This window comes from Jaculus jaculus, chromosome 8, assembly GCF_020740685.1.
Source record: "Jaculus jaculus isolate mJacJac1 chromosome 8, mJacJac1.mat.Y.cur, whole genome shotgun sequence".
Taxonomy (NCBI): domain Eukaryota; kingdom Metazoa; phylum Chordata; class Mammalia; order Rodentia; family Dipodidae; genus Jaculus; species Jaculus jaculus.
The window spans coordinates 100058516-100075305 of NC_059109.1; the positions used below are offsets into that span (position 1 = coordinate 100058516).

The 16790-nt window shown below is 44.5% G+C and overlaps 1 protein-coding gene across 3 annotated transcripts in view; it reads left to right on the forward strand.

Annotated features, from left to right (window-relative positions):
- Window positions 1-15254, forward strand: part of Kat14 (lysine acetyltransferase 14) — a 30639-nt gene extending 15385 nt beyond the window's left edge. The window contains exons 5-10 of one of the 3 annotated variants that reach the window (XM_045156861.1): window positions 1637-2053; window positions 2138-2703; window positions 7672-7808; window positions 8911-9089; window positions 10382-10572; window positions 14642-15254. In XM_045156861.1, the coding sequence (XP_045012796.1) occupies window positions 1637-2053; window positions 2138-2703; window positions 7672-7808; window positions 8911-9089; window positions 10382-10572; window positions 14642-14815 (1664 nt within the window). In that variant the 3' untranslated portion in view covers window positions 14816-15254. The remainder of the gene's footprint in view (window positions 1-1636; window positions 2054-2137; window positions 2704-7671; window positions 7809-8910; window positions 9090-10381; window positions 10573-14641) is intronic. The other 2 variants (XM_004668732.3, XM_045156862.1) reach the window with 2 other exon arrangements.
- Window positions 15255-16790: the final 1536 nt, after the last annotated feature.

The following is a 16790-nucleotide window of genomic DNA, read 5'->3' on the forward strand; positions in this document are numbered from 1 at the left end:
TGTTTTACTTCATTGATTTCACTAGATGACTATATGATAATGTATCAGTAAATTCTCCCTTTATGACTGTTCTGCTTGTTTCTGCCTCTCTCCCTCCTTTTTGTTTGTGACAGAGTGTCATGAAGGCCAGGCTAGTTTTTTGGGGGCGGAGGGGGGCTCAAGGTAGGATCTTACTCTAGCTCAGGCTGACCTGGAATTCACTATGTAGTCTCAGGCTGGCCTTAAACTCATGGTGATCCTCCTACCACTGTCTCCCCATTGCTGGGATTAAAGGTGTATGCCACCACGCCTGGCTCTAGGCTAGTTTTAATTATAGCTGAAACTGTCTTTGAACTCCTGGTCTTCCTGCCTCTACTTCTCAAGAACTGGGATGCCACCATGCCTTGAAGAGTCTCCTTATTTACCTCAGGCTGGCCTTGAATTCAGATCCTCTTGCCTTCACTTCCCAAGTGTCGGGATTATAGGTGTGTACCATTATGCTTAGCTTCTGCCTTTTTTCTTGTTCTATTTTAAACATTGTTATAATTTTTCAAATTTGTGCCTATGTGCCAATTTGGTAAATTCCTAAAAATTATGTTGCTGAATTAAAGGACCTATTCAAATTTTCAGTAATATTGCCAAATTTTTCTCCAGAGTACTAGTAAGATTTATGTCCTACAAAAATGTCATGAATATTTACCAACCACAGTAGTAAAGATAGTAGTGGTAGTATATAGGGTCTCACTCTAGTCCAGCTGACCTGAAATTCACTATGTAGTCTCAGGGTGGCCTTGAACTCAGGGTGATCCTTCTATCTTTGCCTCCCAAGTGCTGGGACTAAAGGCATGCATCACTGGATCTTACTCTGTAGTCCAGGCGGGTTTTACTTGATATCCTCCTGCCTCAGCTTCTCAGTGCTAGGTCTATAAGGTGTGTATTATTACACCCAGGTAAAACTTTTTGTTTGTTTGTTTTTCGAGGTAAGTCTCACTCTAGCCCAGGCTGACTTGGAACTCACTCTAAGACTCAGGCTGGCCTCAAAATGATGGTGATCCTCTTCCCTCAGCTTTCTGAGTGCTGGGATTAAAGGCCTAGCCCAGGTAAAACTTTCTTTTTAAAAAAATTTTTTTTTTAATTTACTTATTTGAGAGAGAGAGAAAGAGAAAGAAATGTCTGCACCAGGGCTTCTAGACACTATAAATGGACTCCAGATGCATGTGCCACCTTGTATCTGACTCTATATGGGTACTGGGGAATGAAACCCAGGTCCTTAGGCTTTGTAGTTAAGTGCCTTAATAGCTGAGCCATTTCTCCAGCCCATTTGGTAAAACTTTTCCTTTTTAAGATATGTAAGGATTTTGGTTTGGGCATTCACTGAATATTTCTCTATACTGAACATGATACTAGCCAGGTGTAGTGGCACATGCCTTTAATCCCACCACTTGGGAGGCAGAGGTAGGTGGATTGCTGTGAGTTCAACGCCACTCTCTGGGAGACTACATAGTAAGTTCCAGGTCAGCCTGGACTCCTGCCTCGAAAAACCAAAACCAAATAAAAAAAAGAATGGAACATGATACTAGGCTCATAATAGTGAATAATAACAGAAAGTAAATTGAATAGTTGTCCTAAAGTTAGATATTTATTATTTTTTTGGCAGCCTCAAAACCAACATTGGATCCTATCATTACTGTGGAGGGCCTTAGAAAACGGGCAAGTCGGAATCCTGTGGAATCTGCGATGGAATTGAAAGAAAAAAGATCTCGAACGCAGGAAGCAAAAGACATCCGAAGAGCCCAGAAGGAAGCAGCTGGCTTTCTGGACAGAAGTACATCTTCCACCCCTGTAAAGTTCTTGAGCCGAAGCCGGAGGCCGGATGTAGTTCTTGAGAAAGGAGAAGTAATTGACTTTTCATCCTTGAGCTCCTCTGACCGCACCCCCCTAACAAGCCCATCTCCTTCTCCCTCCCTGGATTTCTCTGCCCCTGGCACACCCGCCTCCCATTCTGCCACGCCTAGCTTACTTTCTGAAGCAGATCTGATTCCAGACGTGATGCCACCACAAGCCTTGTTTCATGGTAAGACTCACCTTGGGGATGGGCCTTGTGTTCCACACTCCTCCTTTGCTGGGTCTTGATGACAGTGCTTTCTGCTCTGCACAGATGATGATGAGATGGAAGGTGATGGCGTCATAGACCCAGGGATGGAGTATGTTCCACCGCCGGCTGGATCAGTAGCCTCTGGGCTGGTTGGGGGCAGAAAGAAAGTCCGAGCTCCTGAGCAGATAAAACAGGAGGTGGAGAGCGAGGAGGAAAAGCCAGACAGGCTGGATGGAGACAGTGAAGACACTGATTCTAACACCTCTGTGCACACGAGGGCTCGGGAGAAGAGGAAGCCTCCCCTGGAGAAGGACTCAAAGCCCAAAACACCCCGGTACATGCCCGTGAGCATCTATGAGGAGAAGCTGCTGCTCAAGAGGCTGGAGGCCTGCCCAGGTGCCGTGGCCATGACTCCAGAAGCCCGCAGGCTAAAGAGGAAACTGATAGTCAGGCAAGCAAAAAGGGATCGGGGATTGCCACTCTTTGACTTGGATGAGGTTGTGAATGCTGCTCTTCTATTAGTCGACGGGATTTATGGAGCCAAAGAAGGAGGAGCTTCCAGGCTCCCAGCTGGACAAGCCACATACCGGACCACCTGTCAGGACTTCAGGATCCTAGACCGATACCAGGTGATGTGAGTGTGTGCTCTGAAGCTGTGGGAGGCAAGCAGGGCAGGCAGCATCAAGCAGTAAACTCTGTCAGAGTGTGACATTTGAAGTCATGAGTCCTACAGAAACTGGAAATAGAAGGAACATATCTCAGCGTAACAAAGGCTATTTATGACAAATCTACAGCCAACATAATACTAAATGGGGAGAAATTTGAAGCTATTCCATTGAAATCAGGAACAAGACTAGGGTGCCCACTGTCTCTACTCTTATTTAATATAGTACTGAAATCATGAGTTATTTTAGGAGAAGAAAAGCAAAAGGGAAAAATGCAAAATATGTTGGATTTTATATTTCAAAATGTTTTATTATAAATACACTTTAAGGACTGGAGAGATGGCTTAGCAGTTAAAGTGCTTGCCTGCAAAGTCAAAAGACCCAGGTTCAGTTCCCCAGAACCCATGTAAACCAGAATCACAGTAGCCCTGGCCGGCCCATTCTCTCTCTCTTTCAAATAAATAAATATTTTTTTTAATTTTTATTTATTTATTTGAGAGTGACAGACACAGAGAAAAAGACAGATAGAGGGAGAGAGAGAATGGGCGCGCCAGGGCTTCCAGCCTCTGCAAACGAACTCCAGACGTGTGCGCCCCCTTGTGCATCTGGCTAACGTGGGACCTGGGGAACCGAGCCTCGAACCGGGGTCCTTAGGCTTCACAGGCAAGCGCTTAGCCGCTAAGCCATCTCTCCAGCCCTAAATAAATATTTTTTTAAAAAATAAACGATGCTGGGTGTGGTGATACACGCCTTTAATCCCAGCACTCGGGAGACAGAGGTAGAAGGATTGCCATGAGTTCAAGGCCAGCCTGAGACTATATAGTGAATTACAGGTCAGCCTGAACTAGAGGGACCCTACCTCAAAAAAACAAAATAAATAAATAAATAAACACCCTTTAATCATGTGAGGCTTCCTTCCCATTGCTAGTCAAGCCGTCTCTTTTAGTCCCAATTGAAGAGGAATCTGGTCCTGTCCATCAGCTGATTTTCACAGGGTTAACCCATGTTGACAGGGCTGGTTCTCACCTAACGCTGGTTTGGGTTTGGGCAGGTAGTTTGTCCTTTTGTTTTGTTTTGAGACAGAATCTTGTCTGATAGCCAAGACTGGCCTCAAATTTGTGCCCCTCTAACTTCTGCCTCTCAGGTGCCAGGTATGTGGTATCTCTTGCCATGCCTGGCTAAAATGTGGTCTTCTGAGGTTAGTTAAGTGCATAAGATATCTTTCTTTAACTCTTGCATTTAAATGATAGTATATAAAATTGTGACTTTTGGGGCTGGAGGGACAGGCCTGTGAAGCCTAAGGACCCAGGTTTGATTCTCCAGGACCCATGTAAAGCCAGATGCACAGGGTGGTGCATGCATCTGGAGTTCATGTCCAGCAGCTGGAGTCCCTGGTGCACCCATTCTCTCTATATATACTTGCCTCTTTCTCTCTGGCACAATTTTTTTTTTTCCCCCAAGGTAGGGTCTCACTCTAGCTTAGGCTGACCTGGATTTCACTGTGTTGTCTCAGTGTGGCCTCGAACTCACAGCAATCCTCCTACCTCTGTCTCCCAAGTGTTAGGATTAAAGGTGTGTACTACCACACCTTTAATTTCAGTATCTTTATCCTGTCTCAGTTTTGTTCTGATGCTTGCTGTATTTTTTCAAAGGAGAAGGGCAAAAGCCTGGTGCCTAGCAGTGACCCTCTTGGTGTGTAGTAAAGTAGGGGGCTTTGGACTAACTCTTGTTCTCTCTTTTTCCCATAGTCAGGCAGCCTCACCACTCAAGGGACTACATTTTTCAGTTGGGCTGTGGAATGCTCAGGGCTGTCCACATCAGTGCCTCCCCCTTCTCAGGAAGGGTCCAGCATCACCCTGACCTTACTCTTCAGTAAACATTTTCCTGGTAAAGTTAATTGGCAGTGCCTGGGTACAGGGGTACAGGGCCCTGTTCTGTTCTTACTGCCTCATTGGTTCCCACCACCGTTGACATCCCTGGGCTTTCCCCAAATCTGTGTTCATATCTGTGGCCACTCCCAGGTTGTGTTGGGATGGGACCCAGCAGCCCACCTGATGAGCAAATGTAACACTGTCCGTACTTTAAAAGAGGTTTTTAAGCTTTTTAAGTTTTTCTTTAACTTTTACTTATTTATTTGAGAGAGAGAGAGAAAGAGGCAGATAGAATGGTTGCACCAGGGCCTCCAACTGCTGCAAACAAACTCCAGATGCATGCACCACCTTGTTTATCTGGCTTACATGGGTCCTGGGGAATCGAACCTGTGTCCTTGGCTTTGCAGGCATGCGCCTTAACCACTAAGCCACCTCTGCAGCCCTTATTTGACTTCTGACAGTTTTTTTCCCCATCACTTTTCCATTCAACAAATAAATATAAGCTGAATGACTAATTATGCTAAACATTATTCTAGGCAGAGAAAACACTGTTAATACTGAGTATGTCCCTGTGCTAAGGAGATGGCAGTGACTAGCTTACTGGGTCCCTGTCTCCCAACCCAGGGCCAGTGCTGGGGGGATGGGCAGAAGGAGTACACTGTGTTCCTAGGAGGTAAGGTAGACTGTCAGTGGAGATAATCCTTGAGTTTAGTTCTGATTGACAAGGAAATGCCAGAAGGAAAAAAGGCTCACTAGACGGCCAGACATGGGCCCTAAGGCAGGAGAACCACTGGTGGCTATGGTTGGAACATTGTGGTCGCACAGAAATAGAGTGTTGGGAGATGAAGCCACAGAGGTGGCAGGATCACTTCCTGCAGGATCCTGTAAGTCACAGTGAGGAGCCCAGTAGGAATTGTGAACAAGGAAGAATCTAGCCAGTGTGTGGAGAATGGATGATACAGGAAAAAGCAGCAGCAGAGACCAGTAGGTGGTGGCGGTGGTCCAGGCAGAGTGCAGGGTGGCTTAGAGGAGAGTGAAGTGGTGGAGATGGGAGGAACCCCATATCATCCATGAGGTTCCCCAGGACTCACCTGGAGACTAAGCACACGGGAGATGATTTTGTGAACTACTGGGTCAGTGGTTGGTGATTAGTAGGCTTGGGTTATGTAACTTTTCCTTACTATGGATATCCTTTCCATAGTATGCCTAGTAAGATGGTAAACAGGGATCATCCTTAGAAGTTGACTTAGGGAACACAGCTTGCTTGACTGCACATACACTCAAAACCAGTCTCAGGCTGAATTGGTTGACTCTCTGTCTTCCAATCTTGGATATATCCTGGAACATATTGAATAGAAATGGGCATGTTGAGCTGGAGAGATGGCTTAGCGGTTAAGCGCTTGCCTGTGAAGCCTAAGGACCTCAGTTTGAGGCTTGGCTCCCCAGGATCCACGTAAGCCAGATGCACAAGGGGGCGCATGCATCTGGAGTTCGTTTGCAGTGGCTGGAGGCCCTGGCACTTGCTCGCTCTCTCTCTTTCTCTCTCTCTCTCCCTCCCTCTTTCTCTCTCTGTCTGTCACTCTCAAATAAATAAATAAAATATTTAAAAAAAAAAAAAAAAGAAATGGGCATGTTACCAAGGGGATACTAAAGGGAGTAACTTATTCCATGGTTTGAAGTGGGGTTTTCATGTAGCTTGATGTAAGTGAGGGTCTTAGATTGCCAAGTGCATTATTAGGAAAGGGGAATGTGTTTTGTTCAAGCCAAGTAGAGCTCCTCGTTGTTAGCTGGTCTGCCTCAAGCTGACTGGTTCCTATAGTTCAGATGCTAAAGTCAGGGTCACTCCTGTGGCTAGCTGCACTCTTGAAGGAGTTGGATTGAGACCGACTGGCCAGGATACCGCTCTTCTTCCAGGTCCTATGTTTATGGGGCATCTAGTCATTCACTGGTCTAGTTGGGAGGTTGAGAAGCTGCCAGTTGTCTTGAGACCTGGGCTCAGCAGGGCCAGAATGTTATTTCTGCCACTCTCTGATCGGTTAGAGTCACAGACCCACCCAGATATAGGATGTTGGGTAGATGCTACCTTCACTGTGAGGAGCGCTTGTACTCCCAATGATGGGAGGATTGTTAGTGGCCATGTGTAGAAACTACATGCCTTGGCTTTGAATGTTACTTTGAAATGTGCTTGAAGCCTTGGAAAAATTCCAAGGTTAGCCTTTGAAAACTTGCAATTACAAGGGAAGAAATCTTGCTCTTCTTTCAACAAAGATATTTTCTAGGCTAACAGCAAACTGATTCTACAAAAACAACTCAAGCTTCTAAGTTTCATCCAGCCTTTTGCATACCATTTTATAAATGTGCCTTTTAATCTTCCATTGGAGTGCTTTGCCATGAAACCCTAATTGCATGTGTTCTGTTACAACATGACTGAGGCCTCTGTGCGGCACTCATTGAAGAACAGCACACCTCCAGCGGCTCTGTGGGTTCAAAGGCAAATGTGAAACCTACCAGTTCTGTTAGGATACCTGCCTAAAACAACTAGTCTTTAACAAGTCTCTGACACAGCCTCTCTAGTACTGAGATTTGGTGTGGGATTGGTAATCTACATCTCTCACATTTTGATCATATTTATTCATTGAAAAGGCAGATAAAGTTAAAAAAAAAATAACTGTGTAGGCCCCAGTGGTTCTTAGGATAACAGCATGGTCATATAATAATATACCCCACATATGTTTTATTTGTTTGTTTGTTTTTCATAATAGGGTCTCTGTAGCTTAGGCTGACCTGGAATTCCCTATGTAGTCTCAGGATGACCTCAAATTCACTATAAACCTCCTACCTCTGCCTCCCTAGTGCTGGGATTAAAGGCATGTGCCACCACACCCGGCTTTATTTTTGTTTCTGAATCTATTTTTAGACAAAGGTGCCTATGATATTTGCATTGAAATGTGAGTTTTCCAAATGAGTAATTCAAAAAATACTATATCAAAAAATATCATTGTGTATGGAAGTTAGCCAAGCCCGACTGTTTTATTTTTATACAACTGTTTCTTTCCCATAGACTGCCTTGCCATCCAGGAAAGGATTTCGGCATCAGACCACCAAGTTTTTGTATCGCTTGGTAGGATCAGAAGATATGGCTGTGGACCAAAGTATTATTAGTCCTTACACTTCTCGGATCTTGAAGCCTTATATCAGGTACATAGAGAGCAAACCTGAAGTTGAGGGTGTCAGGAGGGGTGATGTTTGTGGCTTCTATCCCCATTCTGCTGGGTGGGTAAAACCCAACACCAAGGAAGCCCTGGCAGGGTGCCCTGCACTCTTCACTTGGCTCAGCTACACCTTTCAGACAAGGTAGTACTTGAGAGAGGTCGAAAAGCAAGAATGCGTTCACTAACAGATTTCTTGATCATTATAATAGTCATTATTTTAGTTTAAATATTTGAATTATAGATACATGTTATAGTCTAAGAACCAAAAAGAAAAGAGAAAGATGTCTCAGTTGAGCTAGTATCTGCACTTGCTGGGACACTTTTTTTTTTTTTCCCCTGAGGTAGGATCTCACTCTGGCTCAGGCTGACCTGGAATTAAGTATGTAGTCTCGGGGTCGTCTTGAATTCACAGTGATCCTCCTACTTCTGCCTCCTGTGTGCTGGGATTTAAAGCATGTGCCACCATACCTGGCTTTTTTTCATTTTTTATTTTGCATTCATGAGTTTCTAATTGTTGTCCAGGCAATGAAATGGAATCTGAGCCTCCTCGTGAGGCCACTACTGGTGTCTGACAGTGTGGTTGAGAATACGCAGCATCTTCATTATGGCACACTTGCTCTGCAGCTCCGTCGTCACCCTCATCCTCCCTGCTGAGCACTAGGCTTCCAGGAAAACATGTGAAAGGGCCATTTGCAGGCCTGCTGCAGTCTCGCCAGCTCTGGTGCTCCCAGAGTTAGGTGCTCCCTCCTCTGACTTCATTTCTGCTGAAGATGGCATCTTGTGTTCGTGAACTCCTGGGGGGAGTCTGTATGCTGTATCTGTTTCCTCACTTTGCCCCATAAGGCTCCCCAGTGCCTGGTATGGTCCCTAAAGTGGATGGAGGGGTTTGGCTTCATGAATGTTAAGAGAATAAGTTATCTTTTCATATTTCATTCCAGGAAAGCATTAGAGTTATAAACAAGCTAGCTATTAGGTGAAGTGATGCAAGTTAGTGTTAAGGTTCAAGGAGATAAAGTATATGTGTATCAAATAGCTAGCAACTGTGGGTATTTTTCTTGACTTGAATTTGTTTATTTTCTGTGGTGCTGGAGGCGTGATTATGAGACAAAACCACCCAAACTACAGCTCCTGTCACAGATTCGTTCCCACCTGCACAGGAGTGACCCTCACTGGACAGCTGAGCCTGACGCGCCTCTCGATTACTGCTATGTCCGACCAAATCACATCCCAACGATCAACTCTATGTGTCAGGAGTTTTTCTGGCCTGGTATGTTCCTACTTCCAAACCAGGCAGATCAATTTTCTGTATAGTTCAGCCTAGAAGTACTTAATTAGTGTATGCCGTGTGACCCTAAACTCTTGACTCGTCAGTCTGTTTCTACTAACAGAAATATTAAAACTAAATTCCTCTCACTTTCCTAAGATCAAAGAAGAAGCCAGCAATTAAAGTAATAAACAGTGTTTTTGTTTGTTTTTCTTCCCTGTTTGTTTCTGCTTCCAGAATAAAAGATTCATCCTGTTTTGCTTCTGCCTATGTTTAGATACCAGGTAATGTCTATCAGAGATGCATAGACCGGTAGCTTGGGCATGTGTGGACACTTTTGTTTTTGGCTTAGTAATTCTTTACGCTTTGTTCATTTAGGTGTTCCTTAGAAGTGTTATTACAGCCAAAAGATGTCTTTAAAAATCCAAATCCCCCAATCATAGACTTTTGAGAACAAGGGTAAACTCAGGATGAGCTGTCATTTCATCAGCCTTAACAACATTGTCTCCAAAGACCAAAGCTATCAATTAGAGGGATGCAGTTTCATTGTTAAATATAAACATGTTCTCTGTGGACCTGCTTTGAAATCCAAGGGACATAATCCATGTCTTCCAGATGTTGGGGAAGATTTCATCAAGATTAGAGGCTTTATACCTGATAATCATGGAACAGCACACGTGGAACATAGTGCACGTGGTCACCCTACTGGGGTGGCATTGGGGCTGAACAGCTGCTGATCCTGCCCTTATATTAGGTGCCCTCCACACATTATGTACAGCATCAGTTTTCCTTTCACTTTATCATGCAAGTTAGCTTTCATGGAAAGAGCTTGTGAGTGTCGATGGGGCTGGGTAAAGAACAAGACTACGCACCTTTACAGACTTCTGCCCTCCTCTGTCAGGGCTCAGTCTGTGCTCTCACCTTACACATTGCAGAAGTCACACCCTGAGACATTTAAATGTGCCAAGTCTCACACATGGTAGAGGAGGCTGAGTTAAAGCCAGGTGTGTCCATTCTGAACCTGAGTGTTTTCTGCTACCCAACCTGTCCTATTTCCCTTCTCTTAACATATGTACTTAGAAAACACTATGTTAATTTTGATATTTTCTGAAATTCATTTTTCTGATCTGAACGTGTGCTATCTATGGTAATGTCTTTGCCTCAATTTGGGTTTTTTTTTTGTTTTTTTTTTTTTAGCTTGCAGGTGTAGCTATAAGTACAGACTGAACAGCTTGGTACTTATTAATTCCAAAAGGCCTGCCATTTGAGTCTCTCTGCTTGGCTCTTTTCTTTAGGCATTGACCTGTCTGAGTGCTTGCAGTATCCAGACTTCAGTGTCGTCGTTCTTTATAAGAAAGTCATCATTGCCTTTGGCTTCATGGTTCCTGATGTGAAGTACAATGAAGCATACATTTCATTCCTCTTGGTCCATCCTGAGTGGAGAAGAGCAGGGATTGCAACTTTCATGATCTACCATCTGATTCAGGCAAGTTCTCTCTGCTCAGGCGAACCTAAGTCATGGTTTACCCTTCAGGGCTGCCCTGAAAGACTGAGCGGAACCTGCCCACCACAGCCCAGTGGTGGTGCCTAGAGACATGTAAAAAGAAGCCATTGTCCCTGCTTGTGAGACTGTAGAGCACACAAACCAAGTTCTAGCCTTAAAAAAAGAGTACTGTTTAGACCCGAAAACATGACAATAAATAAAACAATAAAATGCCAAATGTGAGACTGTGATGCATGTGCATTGTCCATATTGATAACTACTACTTCTTTTAGAGTAAGTCTTCACAGCTCTGAGGAGTGAGAACACCTTACTTAAGCATTTATTAACATCTTACCACACTGTATCAGTAAGTAATAGAGTCGATTATTTCTGTTTTTGTTTGTTGTTTTAAGATATTTAATCTATATATTAGAGAGAGACAGATAGAGAATGGGCACACTAGGGCCTCCAGATGTGCATGTGCCATCTTGTGCATCTGGCTTATGTGGGTACTGGGGAATTGAACCTTGGGCTTTGCAGGCAAGTGCTGTAACTACTAAGCCATCTCTCCAGCCCCCAGTCTGTGATTTCTGATTGTTTGTTTGTTTATTTACTTTTTTGTTTTTATTTTTCGAGATAGGATCCTATTCAAACCCAGGCTGAACTGGAATTTACTATGTAATCTCAAGCTGGCCTCGAACTCACAGCAATCCTCCTACCTCTGCCTCCCAAGTGCTGGGATTAAAGATGTGCACCGGGATTGTTTTTCAATTTTTTTTTCTAATTTATGAGAGAGACAATGGGTGCTCCATTGAACCCTAGGCCAGCTAGTATTGCAAGCAAGCACCTTTAACCACTGAGCCATCTCTCCAGCCCATACTTATTTTTATTATTTATTTGCAAGTAGAGAAAGAGAAAGAATGAGAGCAGGTGTACCAGGGCTCCAGCCTCTTCAAACAAACTCCAAACACATGCACCACTTTTTTCATTTAGCTTTTGGTACTGGGGAATTAAAACCAGGTTGTTAGGTTTTGCAGACAAGCCCCTTAACTGCTAAGCCAGCTCTTTAGTTGCCTGATCAATTTTTTTTTGTTGTTTGTTTTTTCAAGGTAGGGTCTCATTCTAGCCCAGGCTGACCTGGAATTTACTATGTAGTCTCAGGGTGTTCTCAAACTGACAGTGATCCTCCTATCTCTGCCTCCCAAGTGCTGGGATTAAAGGTGTGCACCCCTGATTGTTTTTAATTTGGCTCTTTGTAACCTGCTGAGACTCTTTTAAGACTTGATTTTAATGTGAATTCATCCTTTGATGTGTCTGTTTCATCTTTGAAGAAAATAAACCATAAATTTCTATATAAAAATAAATAGGGATTAGATGATGGCTTAGTAGTTAAAGGCACTTGCTTATAAAGCCTGATGGCCCAGGTTTGATTCCCCAGTACCCACATAAAGCCAGACACACAAAATAGTACATGTGTCTTGAGTTTGTTTGCAGTGGCAGGAGGCCCTGGCATGTCCATTCTTTCTCTCAGATAGCAAGGATCTCTCCCCAGCAAGGATTTGTTGTGGTGGTTTTCTTTTCTTTCCTTTTTTTTCTTTGAGACTGGGTCTTAGTATGTAGCATGCCTAGCCTAAAACGTAGTGTACTACCCAGGCTGGCCTTGAATCCACCACAGTCCTGCTATAGCTTCCCAGGTGCTGGGGTTACAGGCATGAATCCCCAGGCTTGGCAAGGATTTCTTCTCCCCCTCCCCCCCAAAGTAGGGTCTTGCAATAGCCCAGGCTGACCTGGACTTTACCATGTAGTCTCAGAGTAGCCTTGAACTCCTCCTATCTCTGCCTCCCAAGTGCTGGGATTAGTGCGCCACCACACCTGACAAGAGTCTGTTTTGTTTTGTTTCCAGAAAAGGTTTCCGTATGTAGCCTAGGCTGACCTCAAACTTAGATCCTCCCACCTTGGCTTTCTGAGTGCTGGAATTATAGGAATATCCAGAGAAAGAATCTTCTTAAAGATAAAATCTTTTCTAATGTTTGACAAAACTTGCCCTTTTAATTTCATTGAAATTCACTTAATAATTCCTGTGGGCAGGAGCCTAGAAATCCATCTTCCTAGAAATCCCTATCTACTCAGTTGGAGACTGTGTCAGTCACTCCCTAGTGATTGCACGTGCTGTCTGCCTTGGTTGGTTCAGCTGAGACTGGCTGTTATACCCGCTGCATCCCCTTCTCTGCCTCAGCTTGCCAGCAGACTGGATCTCCTTTCTCTGTGTTCATCTTGTTCTGCCAGCAGAGTGCTTGCAGGACTTCATGACCTTTCTGTTATCAGTATGGGCCTGGGACAGGGCAGGGATGGTAGCTGAGTGATCAGGGTTGGTTCTGCCCATGGGGAGGCCAGATGTGGAGGCAGTCCTTGCTGAGTGTTTGCTTAGTTCATCTTTGTATGTGATCACTTTTCTTCCCAGGCTGCCAACACAAGCTCAGTCAGTAGTACAAGGCGATTGCTGTGGTTAAAGGATGTGTATTTATCTGAAACCATTAACATCATCCCACAGCACTGCTTGCACGCTCACACGTTCTCGTCCCTGCCATGGAATGGTGTTCTCTTGTCCCAAAAATGAGTTTGGAGGCACAGTGTAAACTCGGCAGAGGAAAGGAAGCTGTCTGGGGCAGGTCCTTCTTCATAATTCTCACACAGAAGCCTTGGCAGCCACAGAGCACAGACCTTGTCAAGTGCAGCATTTCGATGCCTTCCTCATTAAACAAGTCACTGGGTACCTTATACTGTGTGGCTGATTAAGGAATCTTAAGAATGTGTCTTGTTTTCATAGAAACACTACTATTTCCCCTAAGGTAGGCCAGTACTAATATAGAAATCTCAATTCTGGGAAGGATATTCTGTCAGATTTGAAGGGATCTAAGATGGATTTAGGGAATTCAGAAGTCTGTACAAGATCCTCAGACTTGATAACTAAAATTTTAATATTTCCTGTCTGTGTATATAAATTATTACCTTTTCTAGCATTTCTAAGTAGGGCAATCTTACATGTTTCTTTTTTTCAGTACAGGGTCTCATTCTAGCCCAGGCTGATGTGAAAGTCACTGTGTAGTCCCAAGTTGGATTTGAACTCACAGTAATCTTCATATCTCAGCTCCCAAGTGCTGAGGCTAAAGATGTGCACTACCATGCTGGTGTTTATCTTTTTTAAAAACTTTGTTTATGCTGAGCATAAGGTTGCACACCTTTAATCCCAATACTTGGGAGGGTGAGGTAAGAGAATTGTTGTGAGTTCAAGTCTACCCTGAGACTACAGGGTGAATTCTAGGTCAGCTTGGGCTAGATCAAGACCCTACCTTGAAAAAAATTTATTAACGTGTATGTGTGTGTGGTTGATTGGCACACTAGGGCCTCTAGTTCCTGCAAACAAATACCAGATGCTTGTGCCACTTTTGGCATATGGATTTATGTGGGTGACTTGGGAATTAAACTCAGACCTACAGGCTTTGCAAGCAAGTACTTAAACCATTGAGCCACCTTCCCAGTCCCTCTTATAAGTTTTTTGTTTGTTTTGTTTTGGTTTTTGGTTTTTCGAGGTAGGGTCTCACTGTAGCCCAGTAATCCCCCTACCTGTGCCTCCCAAGTGCTAGGATTAAAGGCGTGTGCCACCACGCCTGGCTCTTACAAGTTTTGAACATGGAGTAGTAGCCATCAGGTTGTTTATGAAAGCAGAACTACTTTTATCCTCTATTTCTTCAGGGTCATCATAGTATTGGTACCGGTATATATGACATTTAAGTGTAGTTGAATTGTAAACTGGGTAATAAAGTTGGTGATAAAATATGTCTGTGAACCCCAGCTTCTGGGGAAAGAGTCCTTTTGCATACCAGCAATCTCGGATCTTGGTGTTGCTCTCAGGTCAGCAGCAGAATGCTCAGGATTCCAGCTGTTGCGAGGTATTGCAGTACCTTGACCCCAGTCCCTGATTTCCCTGTTTCCAACCTTCAGAAGAGTCTCTTCACCCCTCATCCTCCCACCAGCACTCTGGATTCACCTTGTGTTCTTCCCTTTTTTGCAGACCTGCATGGGCAAAGATGTGACCCTTCACGTCTCAGCAAGCAACCCCGCCATGCTGCTGTACCAGAAGTTTGGCTTCAAGACTGAAGAGTATGTTTTAGATTTTTACGATAAGTATTACCCCTTGGAGAGCACAGAGTGTAAACATGCATTCTTCCTGAGGCTCCGGCGCTGAGGTGAAGCCAGCTCGTCCCAGGTGAGCCGGCCTTCAGAGCCGTGCAGGCAGTGATCGTTCACGGGCCCAGCAGGGTGAGCAGAGCCGTGCATGGTAGAGCGTATGGTGAGCAGCCCTTTCTGGAGCGGCCTCTGACCAGTATCCTCGACTCAACCATCAACCAAAACTGAATGATGCTGCTGTCGTCTTTCCACCTGGCTGTTGACAGTAGAGCTTCTAAACCCATGTACTTGGTGAGAGAGAACCTGTGGGTCTTGTGTCAGCATCTAAGAAATGTAAGAGCCATTAAGAGTCACAGTGCCTACATGGCCCTCTGCTGTTCTGGGATAAGAGACTGTTCTCAGCCTGAATGCACGAAGGCTTAGGGGACACCAGAGTCTTATTGTCTCCTTTACTGACTTGAGTCCCAGTCAGGAAGAATAAACTGTGTCTGTCTCCACATGTTGCTGTGCTTTTTTTACCTGGTTTACCTGCACCATGGCTTGGCAGCAGAGAGCTAGTAGGATGCAGTAAATCACTTTCCTTGGCCCTTCTCGTGCCTGGATGAGAGTGGAGGAGTGGGGTGATGTGGGGAGAACTGGCCATTGCAGGTGTTGGAGATAGACCACCAGTCAGAAAGTTTTAGATATTCTCAACAAACACCATTCCTTGTAACAACCCATGACCAGGCTTCAACTCATTCAGTTTGCTGTTAGCCCCTCTTTGATTAGGAGCTTAGCTCTGCCTTTCTATAGGTGGCCTTGAGAATCCAGAGGAGTGCTCAGTAGTACGCTGTCATGTACATTGACAGGTTTGCCTCAGGCTGTGTGGAGCACTGTTCAACTCCTGTGCTCTGGGGCTGTGCTTGCAGCCAGCTGTAATCCCTGTGTTCACGGAGAAGCCAGTCTGCAAGTTGTTCTGTTACCTGAGCAGCTCCATTCCATTTATATGAGAATATGTCTTGTGTTTTCTTCCCCTCCTTCCTTCCAAGAGCTTTCTACATTTTAAAGGTCTTTGTTGACAAAACTGATTGTCTGCCGCATGTAAAACTGAGGAAGCCACATTTCCCAATGTAAACCAGCTCTAGCTGGCTTAGGCGTGAAGCGCCTGTGTTAACACACGGAATACCTCGGGCAACTGTCTGCGTGACTTCCTGAGCTTGGAAGACGGCAACTGCTTTGATTAACTTTGGTTTTCTGTTTGTTTTAATGCTTTTTACTTACTTACAAGGAGAGAAAGAGAATATGAATGAGAAACAGGGGAGTGGGTATGCCAGGGCTTCTTGCCACTAGAAATAAATTCCAAATGTATGTGCCACTTTGTGCATCTGGCTTTATGTGGATACTGGGAAACTGAACCTGGGCTGTCAGATTTCGCAATCAAGTGCCTTTCACTGCTGAGCCATCTTTCCAGTCTGCTTTTTTTTTTTTTTTTTTTTTTGTTGTTGTTGTTGTTGATGGTGGTATTGTTTTGAGGCAGGGTCTTACTCTAGGCCAGACCGATCTGGAACTCTGTAGCCCAGACTGGTCTCTTAACTTATCCTACCTCTGGCTTTTGAGTGTGGGCGTGAGCCACCATGACCAGCTTTATTTTACCTTTTTCTTAAATACAGTTTAAAAATATATATTTTTAGGGCCGGGTGTGGTGGTGCACGCCTTTAATCCCAGCACTCGGGAGGCAGAGGTAGGAGGATTGCTATGAGTTCAAGGCCACCCTGAGATGACAGAGTTAATTCCAGGTCAGCCTGGACCAGACTGAGACCCTACCTCAAAAAGCAAAAAATATATATATATATATATATATATATATATATATATATATATATATATGGGGTTGGAGGGATAGCTTAGCAGTTAAGGCGCTTGCCTGCAAAGCCAAAGGACCCAGGTTCGATTCCCCAGGGCCCACGTAAGCCAGCTGCACGAGGGGGCATATGCATCTGGAGTTTGTCTGCAGTGGCTAGAGGCCCTGGCACACCCATTCATTCTCTTTATCT